At 32.7% G+C, this 20,461-nt stretch overlaps 1 protein-coding gene across 3 annotated transcripts in view; it reads left to right on the top strand.

Annotated features, from left to right (window-relative positions):
- LOC129227498 (cytokine-like nuclear factor N-PAC) overlaps nt 1–20,461 on the top strand; it is a 137,882-nt gene that overhangs the window by 68,996 nt on the left and 48,425 nt on the right. The window contains exon 5 of one of the 3 annotated variants that reach the window (XM_054862073.1): nt 15,409–16,030. The exons of 1 other annotated variant lie outside the window; for it this stretch is intronic. In XM_054862073.1, coding sequence (XP_054718048.1) covers nt 15,409–15,860 — 452 coding nt within the window. In that variant the 3' untranslated portion in view covers nt 15,861–16,030. Of the gene's footprint in view, nt 1–7,597; nt 8,176–15,408; nt 16,031–20,461 lie in introns of those variants that run through there. One more of the 3 variants, XM_054862074.1, reaches the window with a different exon arrangement.

Below are 20,461 nucleotides of genomic sequence, written 5' to 3'. Positions count from 1 at the left end.
ATTTCATCAACTTTTATATTTATAATGAAAAAAATAGATGGAAAATGAGGAGTAGTTATTTGTATAAGCAATGTTCAGTCTAGTACGGTGTGGGAACTTCCACTTTCAGTGATGCTAAAGGGAAAAAGATCCATTCGCGTAAAAAAAAAAAATTGTAACCAATAACAAAGTCAATATTTACACACCACAATTCCTTTCCGAAAATTTTCGTGTTGCAGGCAAGGAATTCGCGTTAGGTCTAAAATTCTTTACTGGTGAAAAAATCGCGTTATAACCATTTCATGTAAGCCAGCGGGAGTTGACTGTACTTCAATTCTGAATATTTCCACCAAAAATTATATTTAATCTAACAATTTTAACAAAAATAGAGTACTCAATATTGCAGGGGGAAGGGAGGTTACATTTGGCGTCTGAGGCAAATTTTGCATAAAATGAATTCACAGTTTGTATTTGTCTTCCAAACTTTTGTTATGCCACAAAAATAAGAAGGATTCTAAAATTTCTATAAATTTCACATTTACATGAAGCATTTAAAGTTTTTTTTTAAGGGGATGGGGGGTTAGTAACACTACAAGTTACCCACCATGTGGCACCTGTGCTAGGAACCCCACTGCTTGTAGCACCAAATCTATGTCTGCAATTTTTGTTTCTATTTTGCTCTTTAAATTTTGCTTTTTTTCTGGAAAGTGAATATGTGATAAACTTATTAGTTCATCAATATGTCTTTCGTCAATAACATAACTTAAAACATGTGCATTTCTTGCATATTTTGGGGGAATGAGAGAAAAAAATTAAAACATTAAATGATTAAACATGGGAAGAAATATTTGATACAAATTACCGTATTACCCCGCATTATCCGGCATGCCTAAAAAAGCGAGATTGACCAGCATGCCGGATAATTCGAGGTTTATTTTGCAACAAAGCAAATGTAAATTTCTCCATTTAGTTCCAATCAGAAAGCAAACTCCTGTTAGGAAAAAATAATAATAAATATTGAAAGTAGCCTTCTTTCTAAAAAAAAGAAAAGAAAATGTGTATTGCATATAATGTGTGCTTGTTATTTAAGATAGGTCATTATTAATGAATTTAATTATATGCTAATAAAGTAATCAATTCAGAAGCAATCATCTTTACTGCGATTTATTCATAATTTTTTAAAATAAATTACTTTATGTTTATTTTAGAGAGGTAAGTTTAATTTTTATTTGTTGAATAGTTATGGTAAATTATTTAGCACTGGTTTAGGGGCAGTAACTTAATCGCTTAAATTTTTGCTTACTTAGTTTTAATTTAATTTTCATGAAATTATTAGTTATTAAACAATATTTATTATTAAACAATATTTTTCTTGTTAAAATAACAAATGACATTGTTAGTAAATATCTATAAAAAGTTAAACTGTTTATTAATAAAATTAAGATATGTGTAGAACTTATATTCTTAAAACGTATTAAGCTGAACATATTTTTTATAGTTTTTTTCCTAACCTTGATTTTTCCTGCATGCCGGAAAGGACCAGGCACGTTTTATTGAAAATCTGGTGACCCCCGAGTTTTGCGGTATGCCGGATAATGTGGGGTAATACGGTAAATAAGCAGTTATGGGAAAAGTAAATTAAACTTAAACATTAATTAAAGTGATATTTCCTACTTCATGTGTAACATAAAGGCTTGATAACACTATAAATTTCTCTTAACAATAACATAGAAGATCATTAAAAATTATTATAACAAAACAAGAAAGATAATGGTTACTCTGCAAGTTTCTTTCCAGAGTTTTTCTTGTTTTTTCCTCATTTTGCTTCAAACGACTGGAACCAAGTATGTAGGCATTGTGTCGAGGTAGAGCTAAATTATGTGACATTTACAACATTGAGCAAACTGATTTGTTTTATGGAGCTCTTCGGGGTAAATTTTGTCTTTCGTGAAGAAAGCTGCTCTGGTGGGAAAATTGCCAAGTTGGGAACCAGCAAAAATGGCACACAATTAAAATCTGTTGTCTGACTGGTGTTTAAATAAAAATGTATGGTTGACCGCCTGTATATGTCTAACTGGCTAACTAAAATCATAAATCCCAGTATATTTGTATACATCAATATTTTAATGGATCCCCCCCCCCAGATAAGAGAGGGGGAAGGGGATTTTAATTGTGCATATGCATGATGGTGATCCCAGTAGGGATTTAATGGGTTGACTTGCTGTTTTAGCATGCATAGCAGCAGAGGCATACATTTGTTTAGCTCAAATAACTTAGGTATCTGCTAAGATGTACACTCTCATCCCGTGGAAAGAAGTCTTTGAACAAGTTAATTTCTTGCTTTGGTTACTAGTTGTATTTTCCTAAAGTACTAGAGTACCAAAAAGAGTACTAAATTTTCACTGTAAGACATTTGAATTAGTGTCTACAAAAAGATTCTCTTTTTTTCTCAGTCCTTGCCATGGGTAAAAGTGAAGACTGATATGTAAGTAGTTTCTGTAAATATGTCATTCTAATCCAGTTGCCTTTTGAGTGTGGTATGTAATTAGTTTCTGTAAATAATATAATCCCGGTGACAGAAATATTGTGCTTACTGCGACTAACCTCATTAAATACCAAGATTTCCCTGCAGAAAAGTTCAATTAAGAAAGAATTTTCAAATGCATATCTAAATTTTTGAAATGAAGTAAAGTTATTTTGTTTAGGGGGGGGCGGGAGGTAGGGTTTTCAGTGTCAAAAAAATAACTTTTTTACGAATTATTTTAGAGAAAATGGTTTTATTAAATTTATTAAAACCTTTTGTGCATTATTATGTATGGTTTTAAGAATATTTACAAATTTTTGATCAAAAAATATCCACAGACAAGCTGGTGATGGAGTTTTTTCCAGAGCACCTTTTGAAAAAGATGATTTGCGGTGTTCACTGTATCTCAGCTGATATTTATCTGAAATGAAATTCTACTTGAATTTAGTCAAAGTATTAATCAATCCTCGCCCTTACGTTCTCAGATCTTTTTTTGTTTGACTTTTTAATTTTGGCAGCCATTTGAAGTTAAAAGTGCTATTTTTCATGAAAAATTCCGCTATTTTGTTAGTAAAAATCCATTTAAAAAAGAACTCAACGTAGTTGGGGGGGGGGGGGTATATTTAGTATGTGTATACTAAATTTGAAATGAAACAGTCAATTACTTTTAAAATGGGGGTGGAGGACACAGACTTTAAAAAAGTGGTTTTGAGAAAAACATGTTTAAAGTTTTAGAAGCTAAAAAGCATAAATTCCGGCTCCATAGAGTACGGTCCCTGTAGCAGCTTTGATCTCTTTAGCCTATTCTTTTTGCATTATTTATTTATAGTGTGAGGGGCATTCAAATGAAACCAGGTCACTAGTGTAAAGTAATGGCAGCGATTTTCTCAAAAATAGTCGCCAAAACTGTTGGCACATTTATCCCATTGGGACATTAGGCAGTCAATTCCATCTTTGAAGAAGCTAATAGGTTGCTATCACATCCAGGACTACACATAAACCCTGTCACAAACTTCATCGTCCATTGTGATATCCACGATATCCGGTGTGTTGTCTGCGAATATCTTGTTTAAGAGGTCCAAAAACATGAAAGTCACACTGTGAAAGGGTGCATAGTAGATGTTCCAACTGCAGCGTTTCCCACCAAAAGTACTGCAAAGTCGTCTTCACCGCACTGCCCCCGTATGTGGACGCCTTTAAACAACATACCTTGTCGTTTCGACTTAATGGCTCGTCTAAGGCTCTGTAAAGTGGCTTGATAATACTGGGTATTGATGGTGGTTGCCATTTCCAGAACTCGACAAGCAGTGGGCCATCTCTCCTTGAGTGGGCCCTTGTAGTCAAGAAAGGACATGTTTTGTAGTGGACAATAACTTGTGTGACCTCCTTCTCTTCAGCGTTAAACCACTCTGTCACTATACAACATGAAACGTTGCGCATGCGTCAGTCTCTCTACCAATAGATGGTGTCTCCATACATGCAGTTACGTGGCATCGTCTAACCTCTAATGTGAAGTCAGACAGACTGATCTGATTTCATTTGAATGAACCTTATATATTTAACTAACCCCACACAAGCAAGCAGCACTGACATTCTGAGCTTCTACAGCTGTCGGAACTGCTGCATTCTTCGGCAGCTATCGGAGTTTGAAGGAGCGAAAACTGAATACTTAATAACTTTGAGAATTTTGCTCAAATCTACTAGAAGTTTTGGGGATATGTTTTTAAAATATTTAACTACAAGACAAAACAAAAATGAAAAAAAAAAAAAATATTTTTTTAAGCTGCAGATGCAAAAAATCACTTTAACCACTTTTGCCTGTGCCTGACATGGTCAAAAGTTCCGACCAAGTTGCGAGTTTGAATCTCGCCTGATTTCATTTATAATGCCCAGTGGAGATCCATTCTAGCAAAAATAGATAGGCTGGATTATAATTAAACTTATTTACCGTAGATGGTATTACTATGCATCATTTTTCTCCTGTCTAGTGCATTTGATGATTGTAATTAAGGATTATTTTTCATAAGGCAGTTGTTTTGGAGTGGGAAAACTAGTAGTATATTTTATTTTTATTGTGTTAAATACTTATAACAAAAGTAAACTGTAAATCATAAATAATTTTTACACCAAGGATAACTTGATCTGATTACTTGTTTAGAAAAAAATGATAATGAGTGACTCTGATTGTTTTGATATGACAATTTATCAGAAAGTTTGAGCGATGATCTCATGTGTGATGGAAGCGATGTAATCAAATTGTGTACACTTCTTTTTTTGTTTTGACCCCCCCCCCCCTACTCTGTACCTACATATTCCTTTTTTGTCAAAAAAAATAATCTATCATTTTTTACCAGATTTTCCAAAAAAAAAAAAAAGCTTTTGCTTTGACACAATGTTCATCTCAAATATGATGGAATTGGTAGTTAATACATTGCTTTTTATTTAGTACTAGAGTACAGTTTCATTATTCATTTGATCAAGGTGCACATTCAGCTTCATTATTCATTGTTTATAACTTTAGAAGTAACAAATATAGTATTTTTCATGAAAAGAGGTTGTCTACTCATTCTAATTTTTGTTCTTAAATCCTCTCGTCTTCATTTCTTACCATCTGTAAATGTCAATCTGCATATTTATCTGGTCATTGATGAACCCCATGTCCCTAATACAGTTCTATAATTTTGAATGCAAGCAAGATTTCCTGACACAGAGTAAATTAAGTAAATTGATTTAAAATCAACTCATTCAAGTTACATTGGCTAAAATTTAAATTTGTAAATGGATAGGATGCTTTTCTAAGGTTTAGAGGTAGAGCAAATCAAAAAATGTTTGGAAAGCGAGAATAACAATACTTGATTTCTTTCATCTTTGTTGCATTTCTAAATTTTAAGTTTGCATTTGATTTTTTAAAACATTTATCTAAAACGTTTGCAATCAATTTTTTATTTCTCTAAAAGTTACACATTTAAAGAAAAAAAAATAGTATAGTGACAATAGAAAAGGTCTGCGATAAATTTTTGTGATTTGCTTTAAGTTTGACTGAAAATGTTCATCTATTCACAGGAGATTAATCCTAAAAGAAATTTTAACTATTGGAGAGAATGTAAAATTATTGCACATTTTCAACGCACAAATTCATTGTCTGTAGTAAACGAAACTAATTTTGCAAAACAATCATGGCACTTTTTGTTGAACAAATTCTCCGAAAGGTAGTTTTTTTTTTTTCAAAATGTAAACCTTTCTGCAGGAAACCTTTCACTCTGCGACATTGCCACAATTCTACCACATGGAATATGTTCTAATTCAGTTGCTATTATATTAGTTCAGTTGCTGTAAGACTCCTTTATTACCCCCATTCCCAACAACTAACACACATCTAAGATGCCACAAAATGTGTTTCAAAGACTCCTTTATTGCCCCATTCAACAACTAACACATATCTAAGATGCCACAACGTGTCGATGCATAGACTTGAACTAGTAGTAACCCGTCACAGTGGAAACCCGATTTTGCGTTTTCTGTCGGACAAGTAATAAAAAATACACCCAAGTGGGAAAGACTAGTGATAAAAAATGCACCAAGTGGGAAAACATAAAATTGGGGCTGGGGTTAAAAGTCTAAGCATATTTTTTAAAAAGTGACTTTTCCAATGGACTTGAGGAAAGAATCTAATCTATACTTTTTTTTTTAAGATACCTACATTTTTATTTACAGCACATTCTGTACTAACTTTTTTTGAAAATTTGCTTCTTAGTTTTATTTGCAAATAAAAGTTTGATTCAGAGTTTTTATACTTTGGTAATAAAGACAATAAGGCGGAGCAGAACAAATCGCAAAATTGCTTCACACAACTAAGAAATAAATTTGGAAACTCAAAAAAAAAAAAAAAATTTTTTTTTTTGAGTCTTGCAGAGGAGATATGATTTAGATCCATTAAGAGAAACATATTTTGTGAGGTTTTTTAAAATGGTAATGTAAAATCTGGAGCATTTTTAATTTACCAGAATAGCATTTTTTACAGACCAAGAGAAATTATGTCGGAAGCGGAATTGCATATGAAACGAACAATGTAAAATCTGGGTTCCACTGTAGTAATAAATTGGTAAGTTTTAAGGACTAAAAATGAAGATTGAGTTTTTTCCCAGAAGCAAAGTGCCTTTACTAGACTTTGGATTCTTTTGGACAAATAAACAGCTAAGTACTTCAACAAAGCACTGCTGGTGATGGTAGTTCATGGCTCACCTGTGTGACAAGCTTCAAGTCATTAAATAGGGTAAGTCCTCTCTTTTTAAAATTAAAATTACTCCTAACTGGTTGGTTTCACAAAATATTTTTCAAACATATTTACAGAGAAAGTTTTTTCCTTTTAAACAGAATTGTTTTTTAAATTATGCAAAAATAAAATTTGATATAAATGAATTTATGGTTTTGTAACTTACACAAAAGGCTCAGCTGTTGTTGGTTTAATTGGTAAATTGAAATAATGAATGAAAAGTGTTCCATATTTCATCATCCAAAAGGGACAAAACCTTTTTTTTAATTTTGTAAAAACAATTTTAAGAAAGTTTTCTAACAAATTTTTAAAAAACCAAAAATGGGGCAAATAATTATTAGTTGTGATGTTGTAGGTTGCAATGGCATGGATATTGAAGGGGTGATATAGGGATTTGTGATTTGCCCATGTTGAATTTGAATAGTTTCACGGAAATATATGTGTGTTGTGGGTGGAATCCCATCCTCCTGAAAATTTCTTGTTATCCCACTGAAAAGTTTGGTAAAGACTTCCATTACATTTTTTAGTTTAATTTCAACATGCAATGCCACTTCTGTTGAGAATAAAATATCATAAAAATTTTTGCTTTTACAGGTAGACCGATATACTAATAATGCATTTTTTCTCTTGGCATTTGTTTTATTTTTGAATGGAAGCATGAAATATGCTCTTTACCTTAATTTTGACAGATGTCTTTCTTTTTCATTATTTATGTTTTGATTAAGCAAATATATGTATATTTGAACATATTGAAAAACTGAAATTATTTTGTAACATAGAAGTTACTTTCATTTTCTAAGTAATGTCATAATTTTCTTTAGGGGACAGAAGTTTATTTGCTGATTGCACCACCAGTTTTCATGCAATCGGCAAGCATGCTTACTACATCAGCTGTGCTATAGGCAGTGGGGCCAAAATGAATATTGTTCTCAGCATGATGCATGGTGTGATGTATGCTGCTCTAGCAGAGTGTATGGCTCTTGCAGAGAAACTGAAACTTTCACAGGAAGATTTCATCGAGATCTTGGAGATGAGTTCATTAGCTTGTCCTGCTTTAATCGATAAAGGGAGAGCTATTCTAACGAAAGACTTTACTACTGACACTGCATTGAAGCATGTCCAGAAAGACTTGCTGTTAGCTCTTCATTTGGGAGCTATCTGTAACCAGCCTATGCATATTACTGCTGTAGCGACAGAAATATATAAACATGCAAAAAAACTACGTTACTCGGATCATGACGTGTGTGCTGTGTATCAAGCAATGAAGTACTGATTTTTCATTATTTTATAAATGTGTATTGAACTATGTAACTTTTAAGTGCAAGAGTTGACAGTTTTTACACAACATTGTAAAATAATGCTTCATTGTTCATTAAAAGATTATCACTTATTTTATCAATTCACAGTTTGACTCATTTGTAGTGCTTTGAGTGTTTGCCCGCTCAAAGGTACGCAATTTTTTTCTTAATAACACTGAATAATATATTATCTTCTTTACTAATAATAAAGCTGAAAGTCTCTCTGTCAGGATGTCTGTAGGATGTCTGGATCTCTGTGACGCGCATAGTGCCTAGACCGTTTGGCCGATTTTCATGAAATTTGGCACAAAGTTAGTTTGTAGCATGGGGGTGTGCGCCTCGAAGCGATTTTTCGAAAATTCGATTTTGTTCTTTTTCTATTCCAATTTTAAGAACAAAATTATCATAAAATGAACGAGTAAATTACGAAATTATCATGACGTGGAATGGGAGAGCGAATGAACATAGCCAATTGACGAGATATTTATCATCCATTATTTGTAAATGTACAGGCAAGCCGAATGACCTTTTAATTTTCAACTACGGGCAAAGCCATGGGGGTACTACTAGTTACAAATAAATCGTAGTTTATTTTTGTATGTACCGCAGCGCCAACTTGCAAATATTAAGGGGACTAGATGTCACTGTCCCCAGGTGAAGGTGAGCTCTCCCCCAGAAAATTCTTAGATTTGCATACTTTGAAAATGTCATTTTACATATTTTTTGGTGTATAATTTACACGAACGTGCTATATGTAACTTGTTGTTTACTTGGCGTTTTCAAGGTAAAAGAATCTAAAAATTGGTATACAAATTTTCAGGTTCAATTAGATCATGTCATTTGTCTAAAGATACATTTCTACAGTTCTATTTTGTGGTGAGCCATTTAAAACCAACTTTTGGAGTCTACCAAAGTATCCTTCCCATATCTGACATAGCGTCATAGTATCCTCCTAAATCCTAAAAAAGCAAATCTAGGCGTATAAGAACATCTTTTAGTATATTAAATACGGTGTTGATGTTTAATTTCAACGCAATTGAGGCAGTGAAAACCAAAGAAATGGAAGTGGGCATTTTGAAGTTTTGAGTAACACACGTTTAAAAATAACTTTCTAGGTAAGCTGTCATTGATTTTTTTTTAATCATGCTGTACAGCAACACCTAGCAGGGCTACTAGTACTATCTGTTGTCCCAAAAACAGAAGAGAGGTGCAACTACCATTTCTCTACTTGTTTCCTCCCAATTTTTAATTTTGCCTCTTACATCCCTTTGCTTCTCACTGCCTCAATTGTCATTGATACTCCTCAAATAAAAAGAAACTCCTCTTCAAGTAAAGCATTTGCCACTCTCTTTAAAAAGACACGCACAAAATATCCGGGTGGGTCCCTTGGAGGTGGCACTAGTGTGCAATGTGCATGTAGCGTAAAACGGGGTGAAGCGGATCACTTTTTCAGGTTTTTTTTTAAAACTTACTCGCAAACAAAAGAATGAAAAAATCTGGAGGAAAATATGTAAATTCTTACATTCCTCCTAAATAGTACTATCCAACAGAAATTATTATTCTACATGAATAATAACATTTTTTATTTAATGTTAAAGAGTGATCCGCTTCACCCCATATCATGGGGTGAAGCGGATCACCATATGATTTCTATAATACAACTTCACCTTTATGCAAGAGTTAAGTGGATCAGTGAATTCCGTTTTTAAAAAACATACTGTGTTTTGTAGGTATATTTGCATGGTGGGGGGGGGGGGGGTCAGTAATATACAAAAACGAAAGATAAAAACTTTATTTTCAAGAGAAAACCAACAATAATCATCGTCATCACTCCACTTTGGAAATATCAGTAGATGGGAGACAGAGACGATTTCTGCCGATGATCTTTTCTTTAACTTTACTAGTAATAGAGTACTTCATCAACTTCTCGGACATCCTCCACATCGGGATATACAAAATAATCAGTCTTCATGGATAGTTTTTTTCCGAAAGAATCTGAGAACAAAGTTTTTGTCTGAAAGTTTTTCTTCAATCTTACCAATGAGAAAACGATTTGCTTTGTTGGTTTTAAAAGTGACTTTAACGAAACCGTCTGCGTCATACTCCTGATCTTGTTTCGTCATAGTTTATAATATTGGAATTTGGAACACCGTCTAAAGTCATCTTGAGGTTTTCAAAATATTCGGAAATTACCTCCCTGGTGAGTGCAGCTCTTACTCTTTAGATGTTTTCAGATAATTTTAGAGTTAATTCCTTATGACGTCTTATAAACTTTATGAACCAATCTCTTCCGGGCCGATGATCATTGAACATCTTGCATGTTACTCCTCGTTTATTTAAATATGCTTCAACAATGTTTAAAATATCATTTCTGTGTTAGGGAAATCCCCATCGAGCACACTCTATTAGACCTTCTACAAGTAGCTGCTCTTCTTCTTTGGTTAAAGATGTCTGGCCGCCATATGGTTTTAAATTGTTATTGTTTATCCACCTTTGTAATGTTGTATATGGCACGGCATATGTCTCCGACGCCTGTCTCAGTGACGTCTTTTTAGATTTCACTGCAGAAACTGGACCTTTAGATACTGAAGATTGTAGTTATGTTTTGCCGCTGAGCCGAGCTTCTTAACATATTTGCGTGGCATGATCCACTCCACCCCACTGGTGTGGCTGTTGTCACAAATTAGCCTACAACAAAATATTTCACTTCAAAAGTCAGATTTAAAAAAACACTAGTTAATAAGGATGGTTTTTCAGATATCACAATAACTCTTTCATGTATATAAGTCACTTACCTTTTTGTTGACAATAATTCGATTCAGATGTAGTTGAAATCGTCCAAAAAAACGTGATTTGTTCACTGCTGTCACAAATCTTGTAATACAACAAATTTTGGGGTTATAACACAACAATACAATTATCGGAACCTGTATAAAGGCGTCACACCATTTTGAATTGCTCAACTACTCCCGCATAGACGGCAGCACGTGTTACCTCAAAAATAAAACTTGTGATCCTTTTCACCCCATCCGATCCACTTCACCCCGTTTTACGGTAATGTCCGACCATTGATTACATGGAAAAGCTAATATCCGGTTTAAAGGCGGAAATTGACGTATTTATTAGTTTATAGGGGTGTTAGTTGGTTTGTTACAGATGTGCACTTTTGCCTCTCTATTTTTTAGTCCCAGTTTTGTAAAAGTGAAAATTTGCTCACGGCAATATTTTTTCAATCTAAAATATATTCGATCTATTTTCTCACAACAAATATTAATTGATTTATTTATTCACAACATAGTTTTGGGCTTACCATTTTGCTTTTACATTCCCGAACGAAATGAAAACATTTTATTTTCTTTTTTGTTTCCATAGTAACAATTTTTGTTTCCCCTCATTTTATTTTAGAGAATATAATAAATAAATAAGGCACTAGTGACATTATAAAATGCTTGTATCAATATCCCATCGCTATTTTCCACTACCCCCTACTAGATTAATTCAGATGGAATTGTGTTTACTTGGCCAATTGCCAAATTACACACAATCCGTGGTCAAACAGTATAAATGTTCTTCACAGAAACCTACATATTAGATTGCATCGTTACCAGATTTGGGATGTAGGGACTTAGGTACAGGCATGGAGGAAGAGACAAAACTTCCTTCAGTCAAAAGTACTATTTTTGGACACTAAAAATGGTAGAACGAGCAAAAAAATTATAAAATGGAGTCGGAAAAAACTTCCCAACAGTGATGTTTTGTTTAATTGTTTTAAATATCCAATTTTGGAACTAAGCCGTGGTCTTTATGACATCACAAATGCTGTACTTTGGCGCGTTGCTTCGTTAGACCTCTGAATATTTACGCTTTGCTTAATCTTTCTCAAATTATTTTAAAAATGGTTAAATCCTATGTTTTTAAGCATGCTCTTTAAGAGAAAAATACTTTTAAAATTTTGGAAACAATTTTATTACTTTTACTACTTGACTAAGAAATTCCTTTAAAGACACCTTCGGCGCCAATGACGTGCCTTCAAAGTTGTTTTGCTGATACCAGTAAAATAAACCCACAATTTTGATTTTAGAGAAACCTCCTATATTTTTACCTCATGAATAAGTTTTGACAAAAAAATATTGAAGTACCGTCATTATATATAAAAGGCTACTTTTGAGGTTGATTTAGTAAGATTTGGAGTGACCCTTTCGATGATGTTGTTTCAGAATTCAGATATTCGTGTTCTGAATTTTTTGTATGGCAGAAATATTAATTTTAAAAAGAAAAATGTTAAAGGGATTGTAAAGATTTGGTGCTCTAGAAGCTTGTTAAAAATAGTTTAAAAATTAACACTGCAAGGGAAGGAAGGGGGGTGGCACATGTGAATATGTTATATTTTATTGTTATAACTTATGGAAAAAAAATCTTTTAAAATCCTCAAGTAATGCCAACCCCAGTCCTATCTCTTTGTCAAACAGTGATCCTGAGCCATTTTGTGTTTCTGTGGGGATAACTTCTTTGTTCTAACAGCTGTTGTGTATAATTTCATCGCCGTCTTCTTTACGTGAAAACTGTTTTCCAATTAGTAAAAAGCTAATCTGGATTGTTGCAAGCATAGTTTTGAATAATTAGGCAAATTTAGGACAATGTTTGATATTTTTTTAAAATTGCGTACAGACACTATCGCAGCCAGAAATACCTTCTGGAGGAGGTTTTTTGATCAAAAATACCCTTTGGAGGGGGTTTTTTGATTGAAAATACCATCTGGAGGTTTTTTTTTAAATCAAAAATGCCTTCTGAAGTTGTTTTTTTTTAATCAAAACATCCCTTTCATATGCACAAACTACTGTATTAGAATTTGCATTTACGTTAAAACCAATGCCTCTGGTAGGGATGTCCCCCCCCCCCCCTTGCTACACCACTGCGTACAGACATATTAATTTTTGAAAGTTAGTTCTAAACACTTAATAATTACAGTTGTACTTGAGGCTGGAAAATTTGTCCGTTATTGGGAGGTGTCTGCTATTAGGAAGGATTGCTTTAAAATTTTGCTTTTCAGGCTTATAGCAATTAACTTAACAAAGATTACAATATTAATAAAAATCTTTCATGAAATGAAAACAATGCACATAAGTTAGGAACTAATTTATATGCATGAAATATTTAGTTAACAAATTTTGTAATTTTTTTATCATCCAAAATACATTTCTCGATACAAAAATGTTGAAATTGTTGCATGCTTCTCTCTCACAGTCTCTTTTCCTCAGAGGAAAAAAGAAAAATCCTCTTTTACTGCATGTGTTTTGAAAAATTACTAATTTTTCAGTCTTTATTTCTATTCACAGGTACTCCATACTCATAACTGCCCGAAAGAGCAAATTGTTCAATTGAGTCCTCTAGGAGAGACCAAACAGCTCTTAGCAACCAGATTCATCTCTTATCCAAAAAATTTCACATTTATTTCCTACTAACATATTAACTGATGCTGTTAATTTATTCTGAATTCAGGACTTAAAATATTTTTTACCGTTCAGACATTGATAGAATCAAGTTGAGTATGACTAATGAAGTCAATCAATGGTGACCCTTTAATGAAAAACTCCCCTTTCCCCCCCCCCTACACACCAGTAATCTTTAAACTAACTTTCATGTCAAATTTAGAAAGCATGCAAGATGCGAATAGAAATGCTATTTCTTCTGAATTTATAATTTCAAATTTCAAAAAAAAAAAAAATTAACAAATTACATTACATTTTACAAGAGTTTTCTAAAGCATGTAATTGTTTTTATGAGCAAAATTTAGTAAATAAGAGCATGAACAAATATTTTAAGTATTTTAAAATACTAATAGGAAATTTTGTTAAAGTTGTTTATACAATTCAATGTTGACGCTTCTCTGCATGACCACTTCTCTTAGGAACCGATTTTTCTCAGCACTACGGTTGGTCGTTCCTGAGAGATTTCACTCTACTCTTAAACCTTGTTTTTCTCACCCTCGTTTATCTGGGATTTAGAAGCTTTTTTTTTTTTTTTTTTTGAAAAAAAAAATGTTTGCATAGATACGTAGGTTTTTTTTTTTTCAAGCTCCGTTTTTACAGTAGGAAAGCCAGGTGGGCAGCATGTGGCTGGTTTGCATACTAGGATACTGCACATACCCCTCTCCAAACACTCAGTTACTGTCGAGTCCAATCTGCCCTTTCCTGTTTAGCTACAGACACGAAAACATGGCTGTCTCTATCAAGTCTCCCGCTAAATGTGAATTTAGATGTGTTATTCGTTTCTTGCAAGCAGAAGGTAACAGGGCAGCGGAAATTCATCAAAGAATAAGTCGTGTATATGGAGACAACTTAATGAGTGCTAGTGTTGTTCGTAAGTAGTGCCGAAAATTTAAAGAGGGCAGAACTCAAAGACACCGTCAAAAATCACTTTCAATCACTGGCGGCAACGTTCTATGAGGAGAGTATAGAAAAGCTTGTGCACAGGTACGACAAATGCCTAAATCGCCAAGATGATAATGTGGAGAATTACTATGCATTGTACCTTACTTTTGATAGTAAAATCTTTTTTGCATATTTACCCGTTTTTTTTAATAGCCAAACGGAGCTTGAAAAAAAAACAACCCTCGTAATTTTCAATTATGATAGCAAGAATGTAGCTACAAGTACACAAAACTTTCATTTTTTATTTTGATTAAATGTACAGGTAGTGCATAGGTTGTACAGTTAATTATGACAGTGTATCAAACACCAATGCTGCTGAACTATCATTAGATTGACAGTGCGTTATTCAAATGAGACACGTCTTTAAACCAGTAGTACACGGTAGACCAATTCTTTGTTAAGAAACATTGTGAAAAATTATTTTGATATTTTTGAATTTTTTTTAACAATTCTATGTATTTATATTACATAACATGTTTTTTATCATAATGAGAAGTTAGTCTGCTTATTTAAAGATTTGTTTTGCTCATTGCTCAGATAATACATATTTTTGATAACCGAGATCGCCCCTGATCCCATTTAGTTCGGATAAACAAGGTTCTACTGCATATCATAATTCGTATTTTTTTCATTGATGTTTGTTTCACTTGTTTATGTATTTATTTTGTATTGATGCATGAAGTACTTTCTGTGCCATTTTAAAGCAGAAATTGATAGAATTGTTTTTAAATTGTTCAGTTAAATTTAGTTTAATTGTTCCCTTATTATATTTGTTATGCAAGTTGTGTTTTAAATAAATTGTGATGTATGCTGTACAATTGAAATGTTAAATTTTATAGCTAGAAGTATTTTATAACATATGATTTAGTTCAAGATTCTTAGTCATGTTTCACTTTTAATTAGGAGACAGATCGTTATTTAGTGAATGCAACACCTGTTTCCACGCCATGGGCAAGCAGGCATTCTACATCAGTTATTCTATTCAGTATGGATCCAAAACAAATATTGTTCTCAGCATGATGCACGGTGTAATGTATGCAGCTCTAGCAGAGTGTATGGCACTAGTCGACAGACTCAAGCTTTCACAGGAGGATTTCATCGAGATCTTGGAGATGAGTACACTGAGTTGCCCTGCTTTAATCGACAAAGGGAGAGCCATTCTAAACAAAGACTTCACAACTAACACTGCTTTGAAACATGTCCATAAAGACTTAAACCTGGCTGTTCAGTTGGGAGACAGCTGTAATCAACCAATGCATATTACTACCGTAGCGACTGAATTATACAAACATGCGAAAAAACTACGGTATTCAGATCACGATGTATGTGCCGTGCATCAGGCAATGAAGTACTGAATTAATATTTTTGTTTAAATGTATATCAAACTATGTATCTTTTAAATGCAACAGTTGACATTTTTTACAACATTGTAAAGTCATAAAGCCTCATTGTTCATTAAAAGAGTATCACTGATTTTATATATATACGTGTGTCTTACTTTGATTTATATCTAATAAATATTTTAAGTGTTTGTGAGTGCTCAACATTATGTGTTTATTTTTAAGGTTCTAATAGTGAATAATATGTATACTATTTACAAAACTGCCTACCCCACTGCATTCTGCAAAAGCTTTCCACATGTTAACTCATGTCTTCTGCTCTTGTGCATTTTTCATACCCCCCCCCCTCTGTTGAGACTGAATCATTGTGTAATTCCAATTCCAGAGATTTCATAAGCCAAGACTTTACTTTTTTTTTTCTGAAGTCATATCACAGGGTGAGGGCAAAACCTGGAAATCAGGGAAAAGTCAGAAAACTTTTTTGATTGGTGAATTGTCAGGGAATTTCGAAAAGATTCAGGAGAAGTTGATTAAATGAAAAAATAAAAATTTTCTTTGCTTTGCAAAATTAAGTACCAAAATACCTTGTGCATTTATCTGCCAATTATCTGTTTTTAAAAAAGTTAAATAATGAAGTGTGGATTATAAGCTGCCAAATACTTGTGCATCTTTTTCTCGTAACGTCTGAGTATTGACCTTAACTTATAAACCAGGGTTCACTTACAAAGATTGCTTCCGTGCCTATACAGTTTTTTATTTTACATATCTTGAAATTTCTTTTCATGCGTTCCATGTTACATAAAATAAACAACCCTACAGGGGGAAAGAAGTCATCATTAGTGCCTTAGTGCCCTTGCCTTTACTCATTGTCTAAAGTAATTAGCATATTATAATTAAAATTTTAAAAATAATTCTTTATTTTTAGAATAATTTTTTTAAAAAGCTGAAGAATTATTACTTTTTGTTTTTAATTAGTTGCTAAAATTGAATGTTGAATCAAGATCAACTTTGCTTTTTGCCATTGTATTACTCACTGTTGACGCAGATTGTACAATTTTTTTTTTTTTTTTTTGAACTTTAAAAAATCTTTTATTTTAAAACCAAAGTTATACACAATGTTTTAAAATTAATAGATTGTTTTTTTATTTTATTTTTTACTCTCAAAGTTTGTTACAAATGTAATCTACGATTCTCCCCCCTCCCCCCCCATAAATAATGGAATCCTTTGAAATTGAGTTACCTTGTGTACATAAGCAAATATTTTAATAATTTTTAATAGTTAAAAGCTATATTCATTCATTAGAACCTAAGTTCTTGATAAGAGAATGGTTCAATATGAATGCATGTCAAAAGGTTTCAGTTTGTTTTACATAAATATGTTTCTTTCAGTTACTTGTTGCTCTTGCAGCAATTATTTTACTGCTTGAAAATTTAGCTCAAAATTATTTCAATATTAACTTTTGAGTTTTATCATGATTCGACTTGCATCTTTAACCCAAGAGAGATCACTCGAAGCGCACAGTCACCCCATTCTTATCCAAACACCTGTCGTAGGGTGAATAATAATCTGTAATCAATCATCCTTTCAGTATTCTCCTATCTGAGCAATCATTTCTTGGAATTTAAATTGGAATGGGGTGACTCACTCTACCCACTTGACTAATTCAAAATTTCTCAATCTAAGCAATGTAGTTCAGCGTTCTCTAGCTCTCGCTTTGCATTTTTATAGCTTTGTGATCTGAATAATGGCGTGCAAACATAAACTTACAGATTGTGAAAAGATAGAAAATGATGATTTATAGAAAATTTTAGATAAAACTGACTGGGGTGACTCAGTCACCCCACATGATCTCTTTCATCACTGTTAGGTGCGCGATCTCCCTCGGGTTAAGAATGATTTCAATAATTTCTTAGAATTCTTATGCTAAAAGTGGTTGCTGAAAGTAAAGTCTTTGTTATAAATTCCTAAAATATTTCCATGTAGGTTATTTAGTAAACTCTTTCATAATATTTTTTTTCAATGAAGTTCATTTAATATTTTTTTCTGAAATAACTACTTTAATTTTTTTAAAAAATGCATCTGTTTAAAATTTATTTTTAATTAACAGCTTAAAACATTTTTATACTGGATTTTATGTAGTCATACAATGGTTTTCAAGTAGGGCAAAAAGAGGAAACCATTATCACTGATAACGTAAATCAGGGAAATTTTTTCCAGTTTCTGTCGCCACCCTGTAACATCTTGACTCTGGTGAACATTTCAGGGTATAGGGAATCTAACAAAACCTTACCTTGTTTTTCAAAAGTGCCACATTTGCCATTAATTTCTTCAAATAAAACCTTTTGTGGAGTAGTGCATCAAATAGCGTCAGCCCATACTAAATACATATTCGAACAGACGCACTTCACGTTTCACCGGCATTCATCTGGATTTAGATTATTTATTTCTGTGTTTAGCCTACTTTCCTGTAAAGATAAAAGAAAGAAGAAAAAAGCACAAGGTTCGTACGCTCCTGCAAAACTCCTCCAATACTCCTTCATTTGGGAAATTTATTTGAAGGGCACTTCAAACTCCTTCATTTTGGTTTGAACTCCTTCAAAAATCCTTTTTTTTTAGTTCGAGACTTCATAGTCTCGATCTACGTCTATGACAGTAACTTGAAATACTTCGATTAACAACAAAACTTTGTCACAAGGGCGAAGGTATAAGGGTGATGAAGGGGTGAAAATATTATTAGATGACTAAGACATTTCATAATTGAAGTAAACCATGCTTAAATGAGGCTTGACTGTTTTTCAAGTTATATGATTATTGCATATCCTTGCACCACACTCTCAGCTGCAAAAGTCGGTTTTTCTAATTATTATTTGAAGATATGTAAGCAGATGTACTACATTAAGTGATTGTGTTAAAAACATAATTGTTTAGCAAATGGCAGTTATAATATTGTAAAATAGGTCATACACAAGTGATGTCATGCCTTGAGAGGGAGACTGGTTCATGAAATTGTGACGAGGGGAAGAGAGAGGGTGACAAGAAGTGACATCATGCAGTTATTATAACAAGATGTTTATAAAAATGACGTGACGAGGAGGAGTAAAATGAAGTGTGACACTTTGTGACAAAGGGGGTAGGGGGTCAAAGATGTTGAAAAAAAATGCAACAACATTTAAGGACAGCCCATTAGTATGTACTACTTCAAAATCTCATTTTACTCCTTCAAAACTCCTTCATTTAATTTCTGAAATTAAGTATGAATCCTGAAGCATGATAAGAAGGCTCATCGCATCTTCAAAGTATTACTAAAAACAACAAAGTGAAAAATAGAGGGAAGGGTTTTGAGTAGTGATACGACGAATGTTCGACCTATTTGGTTTATCTGCCAAATATTCGGTTTGGCCGAATACCTAGTTGACTATTCGACCTTGAGCGAATGCTATGCAAAAAACATATTTTATTTCTACTCTGTGAAACTTTTACAAATTATATTTCTGCTTATTATATTTAATAAGCATTTTGATTGAAATCTTGTTATACTATAGTGCATTACCATTTTTGAGAATATTCATGAATGAATGACAGTTAAAAATGTTTGTACAAATCTTGATCATCTACTAACACATAAAATATTTCTATACAAAATTTTCAGATAAAGGCAATATTTTTTCTGGTACATTAAGAAGGTTGATATTTTTGATGAAACTAATTCTAATACATAAAGAATCTAAATAGATAAAATAGAAGCATAAATCACACACAGATACATGAACATGGAATAAAACATAAAAATGAATGTTTTTTCAAAATATTTTCTTTTTTTCCTTATTAAATATGACAAATCAAAATGTGGAAATATTCATTAATGTTATGATTTCCTACATAAGATTTTTTTAAAAATGTAATGCAATATACTGATAGTTTGGTTATGCCATTCAGAGACTGCAGTTTCGTCTTTGTTATTGGACTTATCAGTATGGAATAGACATGCATTACCTACTGCATTGCATGAGGTTTTTACCTTGGCCCTGGCAAAAGTGAAGGTAACTTGTTTACAATTATGAAGAGTATAAAGCTAAGTTTTTTTTTTCTCTCTTTTCTCTACTTAAATAGATTGTGATACAGAAAAGAAAAAAAAATTCAGCATTTTATTTTATTTTTTTACAAAAAGTTACCAGATTTTAAAGAAAAAGAAGTTGTTCAATGCATTTGATACATGTAGTGAATCCTTGGTTCAGAAAGGTATTTTCTGGCCGATTGGGATAGGTTAGGGAATTCAGTTCTCACCACTTTAAAAAGAAGCACTTTTTTCTTTCAAATAATGGTTCTATTAGAGATAATAGTCAATTTCTCTTATTTCACTTAGAGCTGAGGTTTCAGCCAAGGCTTCACTTTGTCGCTGGCTTGCAATTGGTTTAATATATTCTTTAAAATAATTTTGTATTTGAAAGAGTGGAACTAGCACTATTTTCAACTCTTCTGCTAAATTCATGTTGACATTTTTCAATGGGTTATTATTTTTTTAATTCATTGCTATGCCCACTTGAATTTTGTTGAAGAACAATTTGTATCTGGTACAGTTATAGTGTTTAGTGCTCATGGTCTTGAATTGATAAAA

Source organism: Uloborus diversus, chromosome 8, assembly GCF_026930045.1.
Source record: "Uloborus diversus isolate 005 chromosome 8, Udiv.v.3.1, whole genome shotgun sequence".
Taxonomy (NCBI): domain Eukaryota; kingdom Metazoa; phylum Arthropoda; class Arachnida; order Araneae; family Uloboridae; genus Uloborus; species Uloborus diversus.
The sequence above is the reverse complement of the archived record's forward strand: the minus strand, read 5'-3'. Positions and strand labels throughout refer to the sequence as shown.